The sequence below is a fragment of the Hemitrygon akajei genome, chromosome 7, assembly GCF_048418815.1.
Source record: "Hemitrygon akajei chromosome 7, sHemAka1.3, whole genome shotgun sequence".
In the NCBI taxonomy this organism is placed as follows: domain Eukaryota; kingdom Metazoa; phylum Chordata; class Chondrichthyes; order Myliobatiformes; family Dasyatidae; genus Hemitrygon; species Hemitrygon akajei.
In genome coordinates, this window is record NC_133130.1 from 51552142 (window position 1) to 51569616 (window position 17475).

At 37.8% G+C, this 17475-nt stretch overlaps 1 protein-coding gene across 2 annotated transcripts in view; it reads right to left on the reverse strand.

Moving 5' to 3' along the window:
• Positions 1-1791: 1791 nt before the first annotated feature.
• The window catches only part of LOC140730438 (potassium channel subfamily K member 2-like), a 114842-nt gene continuing 99158 nt past the window's right edge, over positions 1792-17475 (reverse strand). For both annotated transcript variants that reach the window (XM_073050841.1, XM_073050842.1), the window contains one exon: positions 1792-7837. In XM_073050841.1, the coding sequence (XP_072906942.1) occupies positions 7514-7837 (324 nt within the window). In that variant the 3' untranslated portion in view covers positions 1792-7513. The remainder of the gene's footprint in view (positions 7838-17475) is intronic.

Sequence of the window (17475 nt, forward strand, 5' to 3'; positions counted from 1 at the left end):
TGTTGCTGAGCAGAGAGATCTTAGTTCATAGCTCCCTGAAAGTGACTGCACAGGTTGATAGATTGATTAGGAAGGCATATGGCATTTGTGCTTTTATTACTCGGGGCACTGAGCTAAAAAGTCAGGAAGCTACGTTGCAGCTTTATAAGATGATAGATCACTTTTGGAGTATTGTGTACCCCATTATAGGAAGGATGTTGAGGATTTGGAGGGGTTGCCAAAGGGGTTTACCAGGATGCTGCCTGGATTAGAGGGCATGTGCAACAATGAGAGTGTGGACAAATGGGTTGTTTCCTCTGTAGTGACGGTAGCTGAGGGGAGATTTGATAGAGGTTTATAAGACTAAGAGAGGTATAGATAGAATAGACAGACAGTACCTTCACCCCAGGGTTGAAATGTCCAATACCAAAGGGCATGTGTTTAAGGTGAGGGGGGTAATTTTAAAGAAGATCTTAGAGGCAAATGTTTTACACAGAGTGGGGGTGCATGGAATGCACTGCCTGAGGTGGTAGACACACTAGGGAATTTCAAGAGACATTTAGATAGGCAAATGAATATGAGAAAACTGAAGGGATATGGACATTGTGCAAGCATAAGGGGTTAGTTTAATTGGCCATTTGATTGCAAATGTATTTGATTCAGCGCAACATTATGGGGGGAAGCGCAAATACCTGTATTGTAGTGTTCTATGTTCTACACTTTGCAAGTGCTAAGCTCACCCCAAAAACGCAAGTAAAAAAGGCTTTGTGGGAATTCCTGCTATTTCCCTGGCCATTCACTTGTAACCGCTGCATGAATCTCTTGCAGCTTTGTATCAGTATGAATATATAGTATTGGTAACATAAGGATGCAAACTGATGTTTGTTCAGCTTATCCCAGTGTGATAAACAATGTTTTCCTTCTCCCCATTTAACTTGGAATTCAGTTTCTCTCTGGCAGCTGCTGGAACAGCTCTTGGTGAATGTACCACCACTGCTTCCTTTCTTTTATCCCTGGAAAGTATTTTCCCTCTATCTCTGCACTTCCTTCAAACACTTCTGAAAATTCATCAGCAGCTCCTAGGTATTTATATTTGCAGTAACTTGTTCTGCTATTAAGTTTTCAGTCTGTATTGTTAACATTACTATTCAATGCATTGTCCATTTGTGGCATTTTTTAAGCACTAGGCCCAACCAAGCCAAGCAGACTCTCTGAGCAACCATATTGTTTGAAAAGCCAATCCCTGAAGGTTAAGGGATAAAGATTTGTAGAGACTTAAGGACTGGTTGGGAAAACAGTGTCATCTGTGCTTGAGGGATTTGGAGAACAGAGATCATGACCTTTGTTTTCAACCACATCATCTATTGCATATTGCTAAGTAAAGAATTATCTTCTTAATACAATTTCAAATTTTTACACTAATTTGCCAAAGGTGCATTCAATACTTGACATATTTTGATCCTCTTACATGTCTGCAATGTGGTCTTCCTCCATCCTGATATCAAACTATCTTGCAGCACTTGATGCTTATAATTGTATCATGGAGACACAGGAGATTCTGGAAATGCAGGAAATATTGAGCAACACTGATGCACCATCAATAACTCTCTGAGACGTGAGGCGAGATATAGGCTTTTATTGACTGGAAGAAAGAACAAGCAGCAATTGACCACCATGCTACATCCTGGAGACTGAGAGGCAGGGCTCAGGCCCCAATCGCCTTTATACCAGGGTCTGTGGGAGGAGCCACGGTCAATGGGAGGAGCCACAGGAGCAGTCAGCGGGGGGGGGGGGGGGGGCGTGTCCAGACAGGTATATGTAGTTCACCACAAACACACACAAAAGGCTGGAGGAACTCAACAGGTCAGGCAGCATCTATGGAAGGAAATGAACAGTCGACATTTTGGATTGAGATTCTTCGGCAGACCCTTTACTGTATTATCATTGGATGACATATGGTGGAATGTTTCTCACAGAACAAAGTCAATTTGCAACATTGATGCCAAATAAGCATTTCACAAAGATTGAAGTCACAAAATATACAGTATAATCATTTATTATTTGGTTTTCCCCTGTCTCCCGATCACGCTTCAGGTGTGCACAAGGAATGTTGGAAAAAATCTAATGAAATGGGCATCCATGACACTGAAGTGTGGTCTAAGTTTGCTATCAACTATAATTATTCACTCTGTAATTCATTTTTATCTCATAGATGTGAGGTAATTGGGTTTCATTTATTTTAGTAGGGAGAGAGAGGTGGAAGGTGCACGTTTTGCAAGTTGAGATGATGCAATTACAAAGTCATGTAATTAACTTAACCAGAGACTGCAGGCACATTTTAAAACTGGATGCATGTTGATGCATGTACCCAATCTCAGTCAAGATATAACAGCATCCAAAGATCACGAAAAGCATTGGGCCAGGTCTACACTACAGACCTTGCAACATTTCTAACCAAAGGACAGAGACACAGATTCAGAAGGTCAGTGTAAATGTGCAAAATCCTTTAGTTTCTAAGCACAAATGGCTATTATCAACTACAATTTATAATCTGCTTAATCCAATTAAATCACAGCTGGAATATACAAAATATTTATGTGCCTGAAGTTTCCCTTGGCTTGGGTATCTGGAGCTGGAGGTCACAGATTCAAGTCTTTTAGGACTCAAATGAAAAGCAATTTCTACACCAAGGCAGTGGAGAATCTTTGGAATTCTGTTCCCAAGAGAGATTTGGAATTGGAGTCACCGAGTGTACTCAAATTACAAATCATTAGATTTTTTAAAATTGTAAGGCTATCAAGGGAAGATGGGACACTGAGGTAGAAAATCAAGATAATAATAAATGTGGAATCAGTTTCAAAAGGCTAGATGGACCACTACAGGTTCTATTTCTTACGTTGTTACATTCCAAAATGGCTGCTTACAAGTGAGACTATTATTAGCCATCAGTTTCAAAGGACTTAAAAATATAGACAAGAAGTGAGGGGTACAAAAATGAAAGCAGCTTAACCACTTCTTGCCTATTGGTTCAAGGTGGTTTTTTAAAATCCTTAAGGACAGAGAATGAAAAGATATTTAAAGTAAATCAGAACAAAGCAAAGCCATACATTATGAAAACAGTTCATTTATCAGATACATAGAAGCTTAAAGATTTAAGACAGTCAGACAACAACAATGCATCTTTAAATACATGAAGATGTATCTCCATTCTTCCATATCCAATTTAACAAAAAGTAGCAACCAATTTACAATTTATAATACTGCTGATTTACCTAAACATAAAATATTGGATTATTTTAACTTGGAAACTGAAGTTGAATCCTCCCTTGATGAAAGAACAAACCATAATTCTCAGAAAATGCATTTAGTATTTTATTTCATGCTTATAATTTATTTTCAAATGAAAGGCTATTGTTTTAATATACTACCTTAATATTTTATACTTACAATACAAATTACTTAAAATCAATTTTGATAATATTACATACATTTCAGTTCATTGTAAAGTGAATTAGCATGGTTGAACTTTATACCATAAAATCAAACCCAGTCTGTGATGAAGAACTAGATCACTTTGTTGGTGACATTGAGCCTAATCAAATTTACATTAGTTAACTTAATACATTTTGATGAAATTTACAGGTTTTTATTGTTGTCAGGTGGTACACCATCGAAGGATGGCCTATTTAACCAGAATAGTTCAAATTCTTGGATACATTTGTATTAAAATATTTAAATTTGCAATAATTCCATTAACTGTTTTCACTAACCAGCAGGCAAAGTTGATACTGATGAGAACTTGAACATAAGCTTATTTGCTCCTTAAATAATGATGTGACACACTTGTTTGCAGAGAGTAGATATACAATGGCCCTGCTAAGAGCAAAAGAAAATAAATGTTAGCAGGTGGACTCCTGTGACAGCATGCTTTAATCTTCCTGATTATCCATCTTCTTGGCTCAACACCCATTATTTTGTTATTATTTTTAACACTCATTGTTTCCTTTCAATGTGCTAGATAAATGTTTTTGTTATTGTTGTGTTGGGAAAAATTGTATGTAGACAAAATTATTTGTAACAGCATTTCCAAATTTGGCAACTTAGAACTTAATTTAAAACTATATTCAGATTTTGAAACTTTATCTTATTTATGATCCTTAAAAATTATCAGAAGGTTAAAGAAATTGGAATTCCATTGCATTATTTTTCAGGTTTGGATATGAAAGATTTTACCAGTGTCATAAGATGGTTGACCTGACTTATCCTGACGGGATAATTATTGAAATTGGGGAATAAAGAGATAATAGAGCTGAAACATGCTTTACAGAACCACGAGTTATTGTAGCCTAACACTGTGCCATGTCTCAGTTCTAAGTCAAGTGACATGGGTTTACTGGAACTTGAAAAGAAAAGTCTAAATTGAATCAAAGGATTCAGTATCATTAATGCACTCCACTGTCTGAGATACTGACTTTCAGGTGAAATGTTAAATTGAGGCTCTACCAATTTTCTCAAATGAATGTGACAGATGCAATGGAACCATGTGGAAAGAAAAAACAGTGAAGTTACCTCTGAAGCATAATATCTGATGCAGTTAATGTACTAGAATGTTACCTGGGTTTCAGCACCTAAGTTACAGGGAAAGATTGAACAAGTTAGGTCTTTATTCTTTGGAGCGTAGAAGGTTGAGGGGGGACGTGATAGAGGTATTTAAAATAATGAGGGGGATAGATCGAGTTGACGTGGATAGGCTTTTTCCATTGAGAGTAGGGGAGATTCAAACAAGAGGACATAAGTTGAGAGTTGGGGGCAAAAGTTTAAGGGTAACACGAGGGGGAACTTCTTTACTCAGAGAGTGGTAGCTGTGTGGAACGAGCTTCCAGTTGAAGTGGTAGAGGCAGGTTCGGTATTGTCATTGAAAGTAAAATTGGATAGGTATATGGACAGGAAAGGAATGGAGTGCTATGGGCTGACTGCGGGTCAGTGGGACTAGGTGAGAGTAAGCGCTCAGCACGGACTAGAAGGGCCGAGATGGCCTGTTTCCGTGCTGTAATTGTTATATGGTTATATGGTTATAAAAGTAACTGTATTTCTTCATTACAACAGTGAATAAATATTTCACACAAATAAGTATTTTCCATACATTGTAATCTATTTCAGGACATTTTCAAAGTTGATATTTAAGTGCAATTTATTTCTTTAATTATATTTACAATTTCTATTCCAATCACCTCTAAAAATCACTGGAATCAGTTATTTAGAAATGGTACCAATAATTTTTTTAGCTTTGTGCAGTAAAAAATCAATAATATAGGGACAAATTAACTCAAATAAAGGAGCATAAGCTTCCTCTTTCACGCAGATATTTTAATTATGAGGAAAATCCTTGACTACAGCTTCAATTTAGAATTACATTATAACTTCAATGACTATATAAATTTAAAGCACTTCATGTTAATGCTGTGTGAATGCACACTCAGAATGTTTGAGTAGATGTTTATTTCTACTCACAGACATTTATGCCTACTCAGCAACAGAGAAGGAAGAAGTGTAGGGAAAGAGTGTGAGTATCTGGGCTTGAGCGTTAATGAGGAATGATTATAGTATGGGGGCATTGGTTTGTGGCAAGAAAAATATTGTCATAAGGTTTGATGTTTATCAATATTGTATGAATTTCAGGAGATTAAGGGCTTGTGGGTGAGCGGAGACTGTGGAAAGAAATCAGAGTTGTGGAGGGTGTAGACATAATGCAAAATATTAGTCCATTGTAGAGAGTGTAGCTGGTAAGCTTGTTGGGTGTGCAAGAAACACTTCCCTTCTTACCAGCATTTGTTTCATGAATAGAATAAATCCTTTTCACTATTTAATTCTGACATAGCCAGCCAAAAGCTTAAAATTCTACAAAAATAGAGGCTTGCAGTCATATTAAATGATTTTAATAACTCGCCTGCCTGCTATGTGCAAATTAGTCATCTATTTTGTGACCTACCCTTGTGAGCATATTGGATGAGCACCTATGACCCATCTGAAATTGGATTGGCTGACCAACCTGCCTCGCCTCCTGAAGGCTCAAACACATGAAAATCTGCAGATGCTGGAAATCCAAAGGAACACACACAATGCTGGAGGAACTCGGTAGGCCAGGCAGCATCTATGATGAAAGGTCCTGATCAAGGATCTCAGCCTGAAATGTGAACTGTTTCCTCTTTTCCATAGATGCTGCCTGGCCTGCTGAGTTCTCCAGCATTTTGTGTGTGTTACTCCTGAAGGCTATTTGGTTGCCTGCCCCAAGACCATCCTAAGTTAAAACTGAGATTACATCTGACTGTGGGGGGGATTGGATATTTTAGCTCTCACCCAATTCATCCTTATCCAGTCAATGGTACCATTGGAGAACATGCTCCTATTTTCACCTCTTCACCACCATGAACCTGTTCTCCTCTCCATCAAAAAAAAATCAACTTTTTGCTGGACTTGAACTTTTTCATGAAAATCTTTCTTTGCACAGTTTGTGATCAGATCTTAAACCTGTTTATAAATAACGCATAGCACACAGGAAGAATTTTCTCCCCTGCGAACAATATGAGTTTTGTTTTTAAAAAAAAAATGCAACTTACTCCAAAACAAAAGAGATTGTACAAATAAATAATTTAGGTTTATGTAGAACAGAGGAATATTCTTAATGTAAGCTATTCCTATATCTATTATTTGGTGAAATGAATTCCAGGAACAATTTTATTTATCCACAGACAACAATTACCTTTACCCTATAAGATCTGTAAAAATTATACCTTAATTTACAAGATAATAAACTAATGATGCAAACAATATTAATTTGGTAGGATATAACAGCATATTATAAATGCCAAACAAATAAATATTAAATTCATTCATAATAGTAACAATAAATCTTATGATTATCATGTAAAATATTGTGAAATAATATATTTTCTAATTTACCATTTCTTCACAAAACCCATGCTAAATCCACTTCAAAATAAATACTGAAGACACAGGACTTCATCATGGATTTTTCAGTAAACATCTATTATACTTTGCCAAAATGTGCCTTGTAACTAATTTGCAATGTGCTCATTTGAAAGGGTGATTATGAATTTAATCCGATTTATCAAAGGCCCTTATTAAAACTCTTGTAATTGCAGTGTATCTAAGCTTAGGTTATGAGTGTAGTTTTGATGTTCTTCAAGTTCAACTTCAACACAGAATCTGCAAATAACTCTTCTGCAATCTACTGTGAGTAGAAAATTAACAATTATTCAAACAAGTTGTACAGACATGCAAAAGACATGAATGTCAAGGTCTGCATCTGCCAAAAGTTAAGGCACTGATTAGAATATTTGTAGATACAAAGCAATTTACAGATCTAAACTGAAATCAGGTCAAATATAAATTGAAGAGAATGAACTTCAAACTACATTCTTTTACAGCACCATTAACTTTCAACCTTCTGATTTCAATAAAGATTTTATCTGAGAGCAATCATCTTTTGACCTATTAATTTGCTAATTATTGTTCATGTTTGTTGTTTGATGTCTTCAATAACTGAGATGTCTTCACTGGCAAACTGCGAACTTAACCCATTGAGATAAAGACCACCATTCTTTGATAACGTGGGCAAGGTATCTTTTCCATCAGGTAGATTGGCAGATAATGTTCTCTTGCTCGGAGTTAATTCTTGCATTTGTTGTCCACCCAGCTCTGAGGACAGCTTCCTTTTGATGGATGCAGCTCTTTGAAACTTGTCATAAATTTCCACACTCAGTCTTCTGCGTGTCTCCTTCAAGTCTGCTGTGACATTGGCTGTCCATTCAGCAGCATGAGCTCTCATCTCCCCAACCTACAATTAAAATGAATATATGTTGCCATAGCAATGTTTTTTATTACTTACAATATCTGCAGGAATTCATTTTTGTCTGAAAATAGGCACTAAAAAGTTTCATGCACATGTTTGAATCAGCGCCAATAGTTCACATAGGTACTCTGGTAAAGGGACTGGGGGCTAATGAAGTGGAAAACATTTTCTCTCATGATTACACTTTATTATTAGTTCTTTCATGAATTCCAGACACCAGCTGAAACTTAACTGCTCATGTTTAAAGGGAAAAATGTCCAATGAATTCAACCAATGCAACAAACTATTACACTGCTTGTTGAATATTATTACAGCGATAAGGAGATCTGCCTAGAACAGTCATTCTGTAAGACATTCATGGAGAAAGATTCTCATGTCTGCAAAGCAATTCCATATATGCACATACATCACAAAACATCCACCAGCACTCTTTTCTCACTCTTATAGCAGCAGGTGATATAAAGGCTCTTTCTGGACAATTCCCTTCTTGCAAGCTTAATAAGCAGAATTATACTTTGAAGACATCAATTATAGCCTTCTCATAATCCTGTAACTGCTCAACCACATGAAGAGGATACTGGAGCAGAATGGTCAGCTCTGGATACAGTAATTCAGCCGGACATGCATCTGTCCAGTAATTTGGGTACAAGCAGACTGCCTCATGATAAATAAATTCTCAAAACTTCCTCAGGTCCATGAGAACAGAGTGTCAGTTGTCACTCACCACCCACTAGAAATGATAATCCTCCATACTGACAGAGATCCAAGGAGAGTGAAACACTTCAGCTACATTCTATCGCTTCCTGTGTATTTGAGAATGCAACAATTCTTGGGCATAAACTGTGTGATGCTTAGTACATAAAGAGAAGTATGTTCCCATTTCATTGAGAACAACATTACTGTGATGTTATCTATGCAGCTGTAAGGTGCAAGCTCTGATACATGTTCAGCAGCCACCACAATGACCCAGGGGTTAAACTGTTGGAATGACAATTACCTTGACCTCTTTAGGCATAATCTGGATGTTGGGAACTTTTTTCTTCAAGAGATAGAACATCAGAAATACTCAGTTTTAGTATTACTTTTTTGACAGGCTAAGACCAGAGGGATCTCCTGTAGTCTCTGGGAGATTAAGGTCAGAACAGTATTCCCCAAAATCCATGGATAGGTGAAGGAAGAATGCTGGCCACTGCTCTTAGGGACAGATTAAGGCAGGAATGACACTTAATGAACATACCCTCCTGGCCAATAGCATTCGCCCCAATCCCTGCTTCTCCATTAAATTTCTGGTTGCTCTGCTGAGAACACAGAGGTCCAGCAGGATTATGATGAATGTACCTCTATTTTGGGAAAATAAAGGCACCAAGTACTGAGTTAAATTGTACCATAGAGGCAAAATTCAAAAGGGCAAAGCATGCAGGACAGAGGAGTTATATTGAATGTGTGTAGCATTCAGAATAAGGTGGGTGAACTCATGGCACAATTAGAGATTGGTCAGTATGATGTTATGGGCATCAGTGGCTTGTGGCTGAAAGAAAGCCATAGTTGGGAGCTTAACATCAAAGGATATACTTTGTATCAAAAGGACAGGCAGGAAGGCATAGGCAGAGGTGTGGCTCTGTTGGTAGAGATGGAATTACATTTTTAGAAAGAGGTGACATAGCGTCAGAGAACGTTGAATCTTTGTGGGTGGAGCTAAGAAATTGCAAGGGTAAAAAAATATTACAGGAATCATATATAGGCCTCCAAATAATAGCCAAGATATAAGGTTAAGATTGCAAAGGGAACTGGAAAAGGCATGTATAAGGAAAATGAGACAATTGGAATGGGGGACTTCAATATGCAAGGGGATTGGGAAATTTGGTGTTGGATCTCAAGAGAAGGAATTTGGTGAATTAATGCCTACGAGATGGCTTTTTAGAGCAACTTGTGCTTGAGCCTACTCAGGGAAAGGCTATCTTAGATTGAGTGTTGTGTAATAACCCAGATTTTATTAGGGAGCTCAATGTAAAGGAACTCTTAGGAGGCAGTGATCTTAATATGATTGAATTCATACTGCAGTATGAAAGGGAGAAGCACAAGTCAGATGTATCAGTATCACAATGGAATTAAGGGAAATAGAGAGGTGTGAGAGAGGAGCTTGCCCAGTTGGACTGAAGGAGGATACTGGCAAGGGTGACAGCACAGCAGAGATGGCTGAGGTATCTGGAAATTGTTCACAAGGCACAGGATAGATATGTACCACAGAAGTTCTCAAATGGCAGGGGTAGGCAACCGTGGCTGACAAAGGAAGTTAAGGACCTCATAAAAACCAAGGAAAGGGCATATGAAGTAGCAAAAATGAGTGGGAAATTGGATGATTGGGAAGCTTTTAAAATCCCAAAAAAAGGCAAGTAATAATTTATAAGAAAGGAAAAGATGAAATATGAGTGCAATCTAGCCAATAATATAAAGCAGGATACCAAAAGTTTTTTTCAGTTATATAAGGAGTAAAAGGGAGGTGAGAGTTGATATTGGACCACTGGAAAATGATGCTGGTGAGTTAGTAATAGGGCACAAAGAAAAGGCAGATTGACTTAATGGGTATTTTGCATCTGTCTTCACTGTGGACGACACTAGGAGAATGATAGTGTCAGGGAGCAAGATTGAGTACCATTGCTATTACAAAGGAAAAGGTGCTAGGCAAACTCAAAGGTCTTAAGGTGGATAAGTCACCTGGGCCAGATAGAATACATCCCAGAGTACTGAGAGAGTTTGCTGAGGAGATAACAGATGCATTGGTCATGATCTTTAAAAATCACTTGATTCTGGCATGATCCTGGAGGACCAGAAAATTGCATATGTCACTCCACACTTTACGAAGGGAGGAAGGTAAAAGAAAGAAAATTATAAGCCAGTTAGTCTAATCTCAGCGGCTAAGGAAGTGTTCGAGTCTATTATTACAGATGAAGTTTCAAGGTACTTGGAGATTAATGGTAAAAATAAGTCAAAGTCAACATGTTTTCTGTAAAGGGAAACCTTGCCTGACAAACCTGATAAGAGTTCTTCAAGAAAGTAATAAGCAGTGTGCACAAAGGACAGGCAGTGGATGTCATTTTCTTGGATTTTCAGAAGGCGTTCGATAACGGTGCCACACACAAGGTGCTTAAGAAGATAAAATCCAATGATATTACAGGAAAGATACTGGCATGGATATTGGAATGGCTGACAGGCAGGAGACAGCAAGTGAGAATAAAAGGGACCTTCTCTGGTTGGCTATCAGTGACTAATGGTGTTCCTCAGGGGTCACTATTGGGACCACTGCTTTTCACACTGTTTGGCAATGATCTAGATAATGGAAATGATGGCTTTGTGGCAAAGTTGTAGATGAAGCGAAGGTAGTTTGAAGGGTAGGTACTGCTGCTGAGGAAACGGTACGATTGCAGCAGGACTAAGACTGGGCAAAAAAGTGGCAGAAGGAATATAATGTTGGGAAATGTACAATAATGCATTTTGGTAAAAGGAACAATAGTGCAGACTATTATCTAAATGGGGAGAAGGCTCAAACATCAGAAGTGCAGTGGGACTTAGCAGTCCTCATGCAGGACTCCCGGAATGTTAATTTACAGGTTATGTGATGAAGAAGGCATTTATTTTAAGGGGAATAGAATATAAAAGCAAGGAGATAATGCTGAGCCTTTATAAGACACTAGTCAGGCCAGTCCTGAACTATCATTAACAATTCTGGTCTCCATATCTCAGAAAGGATGTGTTGTCATTGAAGAGAGTCCAGAGGAGATTCAGGATGATTCCTGGAATGAAAGGTTTAACATATGAGGAGCATCTGGCAGCTTTGGGCCTGTACTCATTGGAATTTAGAAGAATGCATGGGGAGCTCATTGAATCCTACCAAATGTTGAAAGGACTAGATAGGGTGGATGTGGGGAGTATGTTTCCTATAGTGGGGGTATCCAGAACTAGAGGGCACAGCCTCAAAATTGAGGGGCGACTCTTCAGTACAGAGGTAAGGAGGATTTTTTTTTTTTTTTTACAGCCAGTGAGTAGTAAATCTATGGTTTGTTCTGCAAGGCAGAAGTTGATAGTTTTCTGATCAGTCAAGACATCCAAGGAGAGAAGTCAGGTGTATGGGGTTGAGTGGGATCCGGGATCAGACATGATGGAAAGGCAGAGCAGATTCGATGGGCTGAATGGCCTAATTCTGCTCCAATGTCTTATGGTTCTTACAGTCTTAAGTAAGCTCCAGAGAGATTGAAGCTTCTAGATTCAAAGTGAATGAATCCAATGAACTCTGTAGTATAGTAGGTTATCCCTGTTGTTCAAAAGAGATTTTCACTGTATACCCAACACTGTTCATATGTAAATCAGTTGTGTGTTACGCAGTGGATGACAGCACCACTGTGTGCTTTTGGTGTACAGTACGTGTACAATATGCACAGAACTATAAAGCTAAATCCCTCAATATGGAACAGAAGTAATATAAATTACCAACCATATTTCATTCTCAACTTTACATTACAGTTCAATTAAGGCTCTATTGCAATACATTTAATATATGAAAGTGGATGTTAGAATAAATATTTCAATATAAAATAGCACTTATCTTTACCATAAGTGTTTACTGAGTCTGACCTATGTCATATAACAGGAATAAAATGTCTATGAAAAATTCAAATAAATATGAAGGAAAAGTTAGGAAATGGGAAAATTAAGACCTTGCCCTGGCCTCATAGAATCATGGGGTATGGGATGTTTGTGGGGGAAGGGCACTGCCTCATTCTGCACAGTGATTTTAATGATTTGATGGTAAAGTACCCTAAATAACCGACTATTAATTATAAAATTAATTTGACAGTCTGACCAAAAAATTCAAGGAGCTACTATCGAAAATTTTGTTTATGCTCTTTGAATTTTGTGTTCCTGTGCTCTAATTTATTCACCATTTTTATTGCTCATATAGTATTTTATTATTTTATTATTCATATAGTATAAGCAAGAATTTTGCATTAATATTTTAGCATCATACTTTGCCAAAGCATTTCTTTATCTCAGCCCAAAAATTCTAAACTATAATTCAAATTAATTGCTATGTAATGACTAAAGCTAATAGTTTCCTAAGTATCTAAATATTTGATGCTCCTCTGATACTGAGTAGAAATAAATTAATGTGTTCTTATTCTTCCTCAGAACTGATGGGCAAATCAACAAAATCTCGTAACCTGCTGCAGCATGGAAACACAGAAATAGTACATGAGTGAATATGAAGTGTACAGCTTATCATAATAAAACAAAGGGCAAAGATAGTAAAGCACCATAGACAATTACTTAGTAGAGTAAGCTGCCAGATTGATCGAAGACCATTTTTATTTGTCACGTTGCGTTTTATATGGTGTATACCAAAAAAAGTAACATTGAAATGCACTGCACTTGAGGAATAGTTGCAATTAAAATAAAAATGGCTACACTTGTTTGAATCATAAGTGGCAATTTGTGGAAACACCAGAAAGGTGCTGAAGGAAGATTATGCTGCTTTAACAGAGCTAATTAAAGTCAAGAGGTAATTTTTAACCTGGAGTGCATTTGACACTGGTTCGCAGATGGGACCAGAGTCAAATGCATTCAGTGGCTTAACATTTTCTGGTGCCCTGTTTAAGGGGAAACTGAGGGGAAAGAGATTCTGAAACAATCATTGGTCATGATATTTATAACGAGCACTAGACTTCTGCCAAGATTCAGGGAAGTGTAGAGGAGGAACGGTGAAATTTACTGTGAGGCCACAGACAGAGTTCCTTTGGAATTATCCCTGAAAACTAAATCACTGGGATAGAAAGTGTTCAGCAATCGGAAAGAAAACATGATTGGAAATTGATGACAGACTAGAGAGAGAAGGGTATCGGGCAAGGTATGTAGAGGATGAGATTTTCCTTCAGGATTTCATGAAGATTTTTTCTCTTCCTGGTCCATAGGATATTCTGAAAGAAGCATTTATATTCTGAAATCTGTAGCTTATCTACCACTCCTGAAATTCTTAACCAATAGGAAATTAATTCTAGCAAATGCAGTTTTTATTGTACTTTCACTGTAAAATTGAGATTGAGTTAAGCACTCTGTATCTTTACAGTGAAATATATCAATATTCCCAGTATCTAACACCTTTAAAAATGTGGTTCAACATGTATTCTGTATATCTAATTTTTTAACCTCTTGTCCTTCTTAGCTTGTTGTGAGCTAGTATCAAGGTAATGATTCTCCTATAGCATAATGGAAAAAAGCATGCAGCTTTCTGTAATTCAAGACTTCATGCCACCTAACATCAACAGCATTTAAAAGTAGCTGATCATACTTAATTATAAAGTACCTATGCAGAAAGAGGCCTGTTATCCATCACTGGCTTTGGAACAGGAATCCATATTGTTCCATTTTATGGTTCATTTTAGATGCCCCATACCTTTTCTATTGATTTAACCTACTTTTGCTACACTTCAAATGTAGTATCTTCCAGATGCTATTCATCCACATATCATTAAAGATATTGTGTTGCTATAGGGCTAATATGTCTGTCAGCTGTTACTGAAAGTCCTCCTCTCAACAGGAATAAAGGGAGATAAGACTTTCAGAAGAAGCAGAACATATTTTTACCCCCTCCTTCTCAATTCCCCATCCCCCTTTCCCTCTCTCACCTTATCTCCTTGCCTGCCCATCGCCTCCGTCTGGTGCTCTTGCCCCTTTTTCTTTCTTCCATGGCCTTCTATCCTCTCCTATTAGATTCTCCCTTCTCTAGCCCTGTATCTCTTTCACCAATCAGTGTCCCAGCCCTTTACTTCACCCCTCCCTGCCTCCTAGTTTCACCTATCACCTTGTGTTTCTTCCTCCCCTTCCTTCTAGCTCTGACTCCTCATCTATTTTTCTCCAATCCTGCTGAAGGGCCTCAGTCTGAAATGTCGACTGTACTCTTTTCCATAGATGCTGCCTGGCCTGCTGAGTCCCTCCAACATTCTGTGTGTGTTGCTTGGATGTCCAGCATCTGCAGATTTTCTCTTGTTTGTGAATATATTCTTCTGTTGTGATCTAATGACAAATGTCCCTCCAAAATTCCAGCTTTAGCTCAGATTCTAGAAACTACTACTACAAAACAGTCCAAAATAATTGATGAAGAGCAAATATTTCAAGTTGGCAATGGGATCTACTACGTAAATTGAGACTGGTTTGATAATGCAAGATTAAAGGAACAATTCATTTCTTACTGTTACTGCTCTCTTTGTAAAGTCATTTTTAAATATCAAAGCAATTATACAGGAAATGCCAAGATTTAAATATTGTATATAAATAGGGCAGGAAAATGACAGAATAACTGCATGTGAGCTTCTGGTGGAATTCATTTGCTGACCGGGCATTCTTTTTTCTTCTCCAGACTTTCTTATATTACTAACAAGAACAATGAAATGACATCTGCGATCTGACTTTTGCAACATTGTTAACATAGCAATGAGAGTAACTGAAATGCCAGCTAAACTACTGCTTTTTTCTTGCAATGGCAATCTGCATTCTACTTTCCATCTTTGACATAAATTTCATCCCAATATTGTATTGCTTATTGATCTCTGCACACAATTATATGCTACATTATTAATGGAAAGCCACAATATTGATCAAAAATGCTGTTTTTGATCATTGGGGATGGGAACCGAAGTACCAGGGCAGCTCATAGAATGGTTGTGGGGAAAGCTGATGTTAACCCTACATACAAAGACAGGAACCAAAATGTTGAGCATGGTAGGTCTAAGGTTCTGAGTTGTGTCTGTTTCAATGCAAGGAGTCTTGTAGGTCAAGGAGATGAGCCTACAAAGAACATATCAGCATGTGGAATTATGAAATAGCAGCGATTAGCAAGATTGGTTACAGGAGGGACAGGAGTGGCAGTTCGATGACCTGGGAATCCATTGGCTTTAGACCTGATGAGAAGGGTAGGTATTAAAGGGGGAGGTGTGGCATTACTGGTGAAGGAAAATGTCACTGTCGTGCTCAGACAAAACAGATTGAAGAGCTCATCTACAGAGGTTATATGGGTGGAAATGATGAAGAAAAGGATAACTGCGTTAATGGTATTTTACTATAGACCACCCAATAGGCAGTAGGATTTAGAGGAGTAAATCTGTAAGGAGATAGCAAACAGTACAAGAAAAATTACTGTTCTGATGGTAGGAGATTTTATTTTTTCACATGTTGACTGAGACTGCCATACTGTAAAAGGACTGGATAGAGTAAAGATTTGTGTAATAATGTGGTAAAATAGATCAGCACATGCAGATGATACCAGAATTGGGGGCATAGTGGACAGCGAGGAAGGCTATCCAAGCTTGCAAGAGGAACTGGACCAGCTGGAAAAATGGTCTGAAAATGGCAGGCAAATATAAGGTGTGCACTTTGGGAGGGAGGGCAAACCAAAGTAGAACTTACTCTCAGTGCAGTAAGGCAGTGTGAGGTGCAGTGGAACAAAGAGATCTGAGACAGATCCATAATTCCTTGAAAGTGACATTACAGGTAGACAGGGTCATAAAGAAAGATTTTGGCACACTGGCCTTCATCAGTCAAAGTGTTGCGTACCGAGAGCCCGGAGACCCTATACCATGCAGTATCTCAATAAATAATCAGAATAGTGCGTACAGGAGTTGGGATGTTATTTTGAAGTTGTATAACACATTGGCGAGGCTAAATTGGAGTACTGTGTGCAGTTCTGATCACCTATCTACAGGAAAGATATAGAAAGAGTATGGAGGAAACTTACAAGGATGTTGTCAAGACATGAAAACCAGAGTTATAGGAGGAAGAATGAATAAATTAGGACTTTATTTCCTGGAGCTTAGGAGAATGAGTGCAAATTTGATGATGGTATATAAAATTATGAAGGGTATAGATAAGGTAAATGCAAGTAGGATTTTTCCACTAAGGTTGGGTGAGACTAGGTTAAGAGTGAAAGGTGAAGTACTAAAGGAGAACCTGAGGGGGATCATCTTCACTCAGAGAGTGGTGTAGAATAAGCTGGTTGTGGAGGTAGTGGATGCAGATTTGATTTCAAATATTTAAGTGAAGGTTGGATAAGTGCATCAGTGGGAGGAGTAGAAAGGGCTATGGTTGAGGTGCATATCAATGGGACAAGGTAGGAAAAAACAGTTCAACGTGGAATAGATGGGCTGAAGTCCTGTTTCTGGGCTGTAGTGCTCTATGATTCTGACTCTAAGAAGATGCATCTGGATTGTTGGCTGATTCCTGTTCCTGAAAAGCAACAGTAAGTGTTGAGATTAATCTCAATTCCATCTATAAATGACAGGATTTAATGTTTTCTCCTGAATTTATCTTGTCTCAATTGTTTAGCCTTTTGCTTCTGAATTGTGCTTTTCAAACACAATTCTTGAAAGTGGTGGCCATTTCACAGCAGTATTGCATAGTTGGAGCATATATGTTTCCAGGAAAATATCACACCATCTACAGGTTCTTCTAAATTCTTCCAATTTAGAAGAAAATATAAGTAAATTATGAGCATCTACAGAAGAACACAATTATTCCTTTTATCATTATTACCCAGTGTCTGGCTATTTATTATAGTTGCTAAATGTGAATCTTCCTTT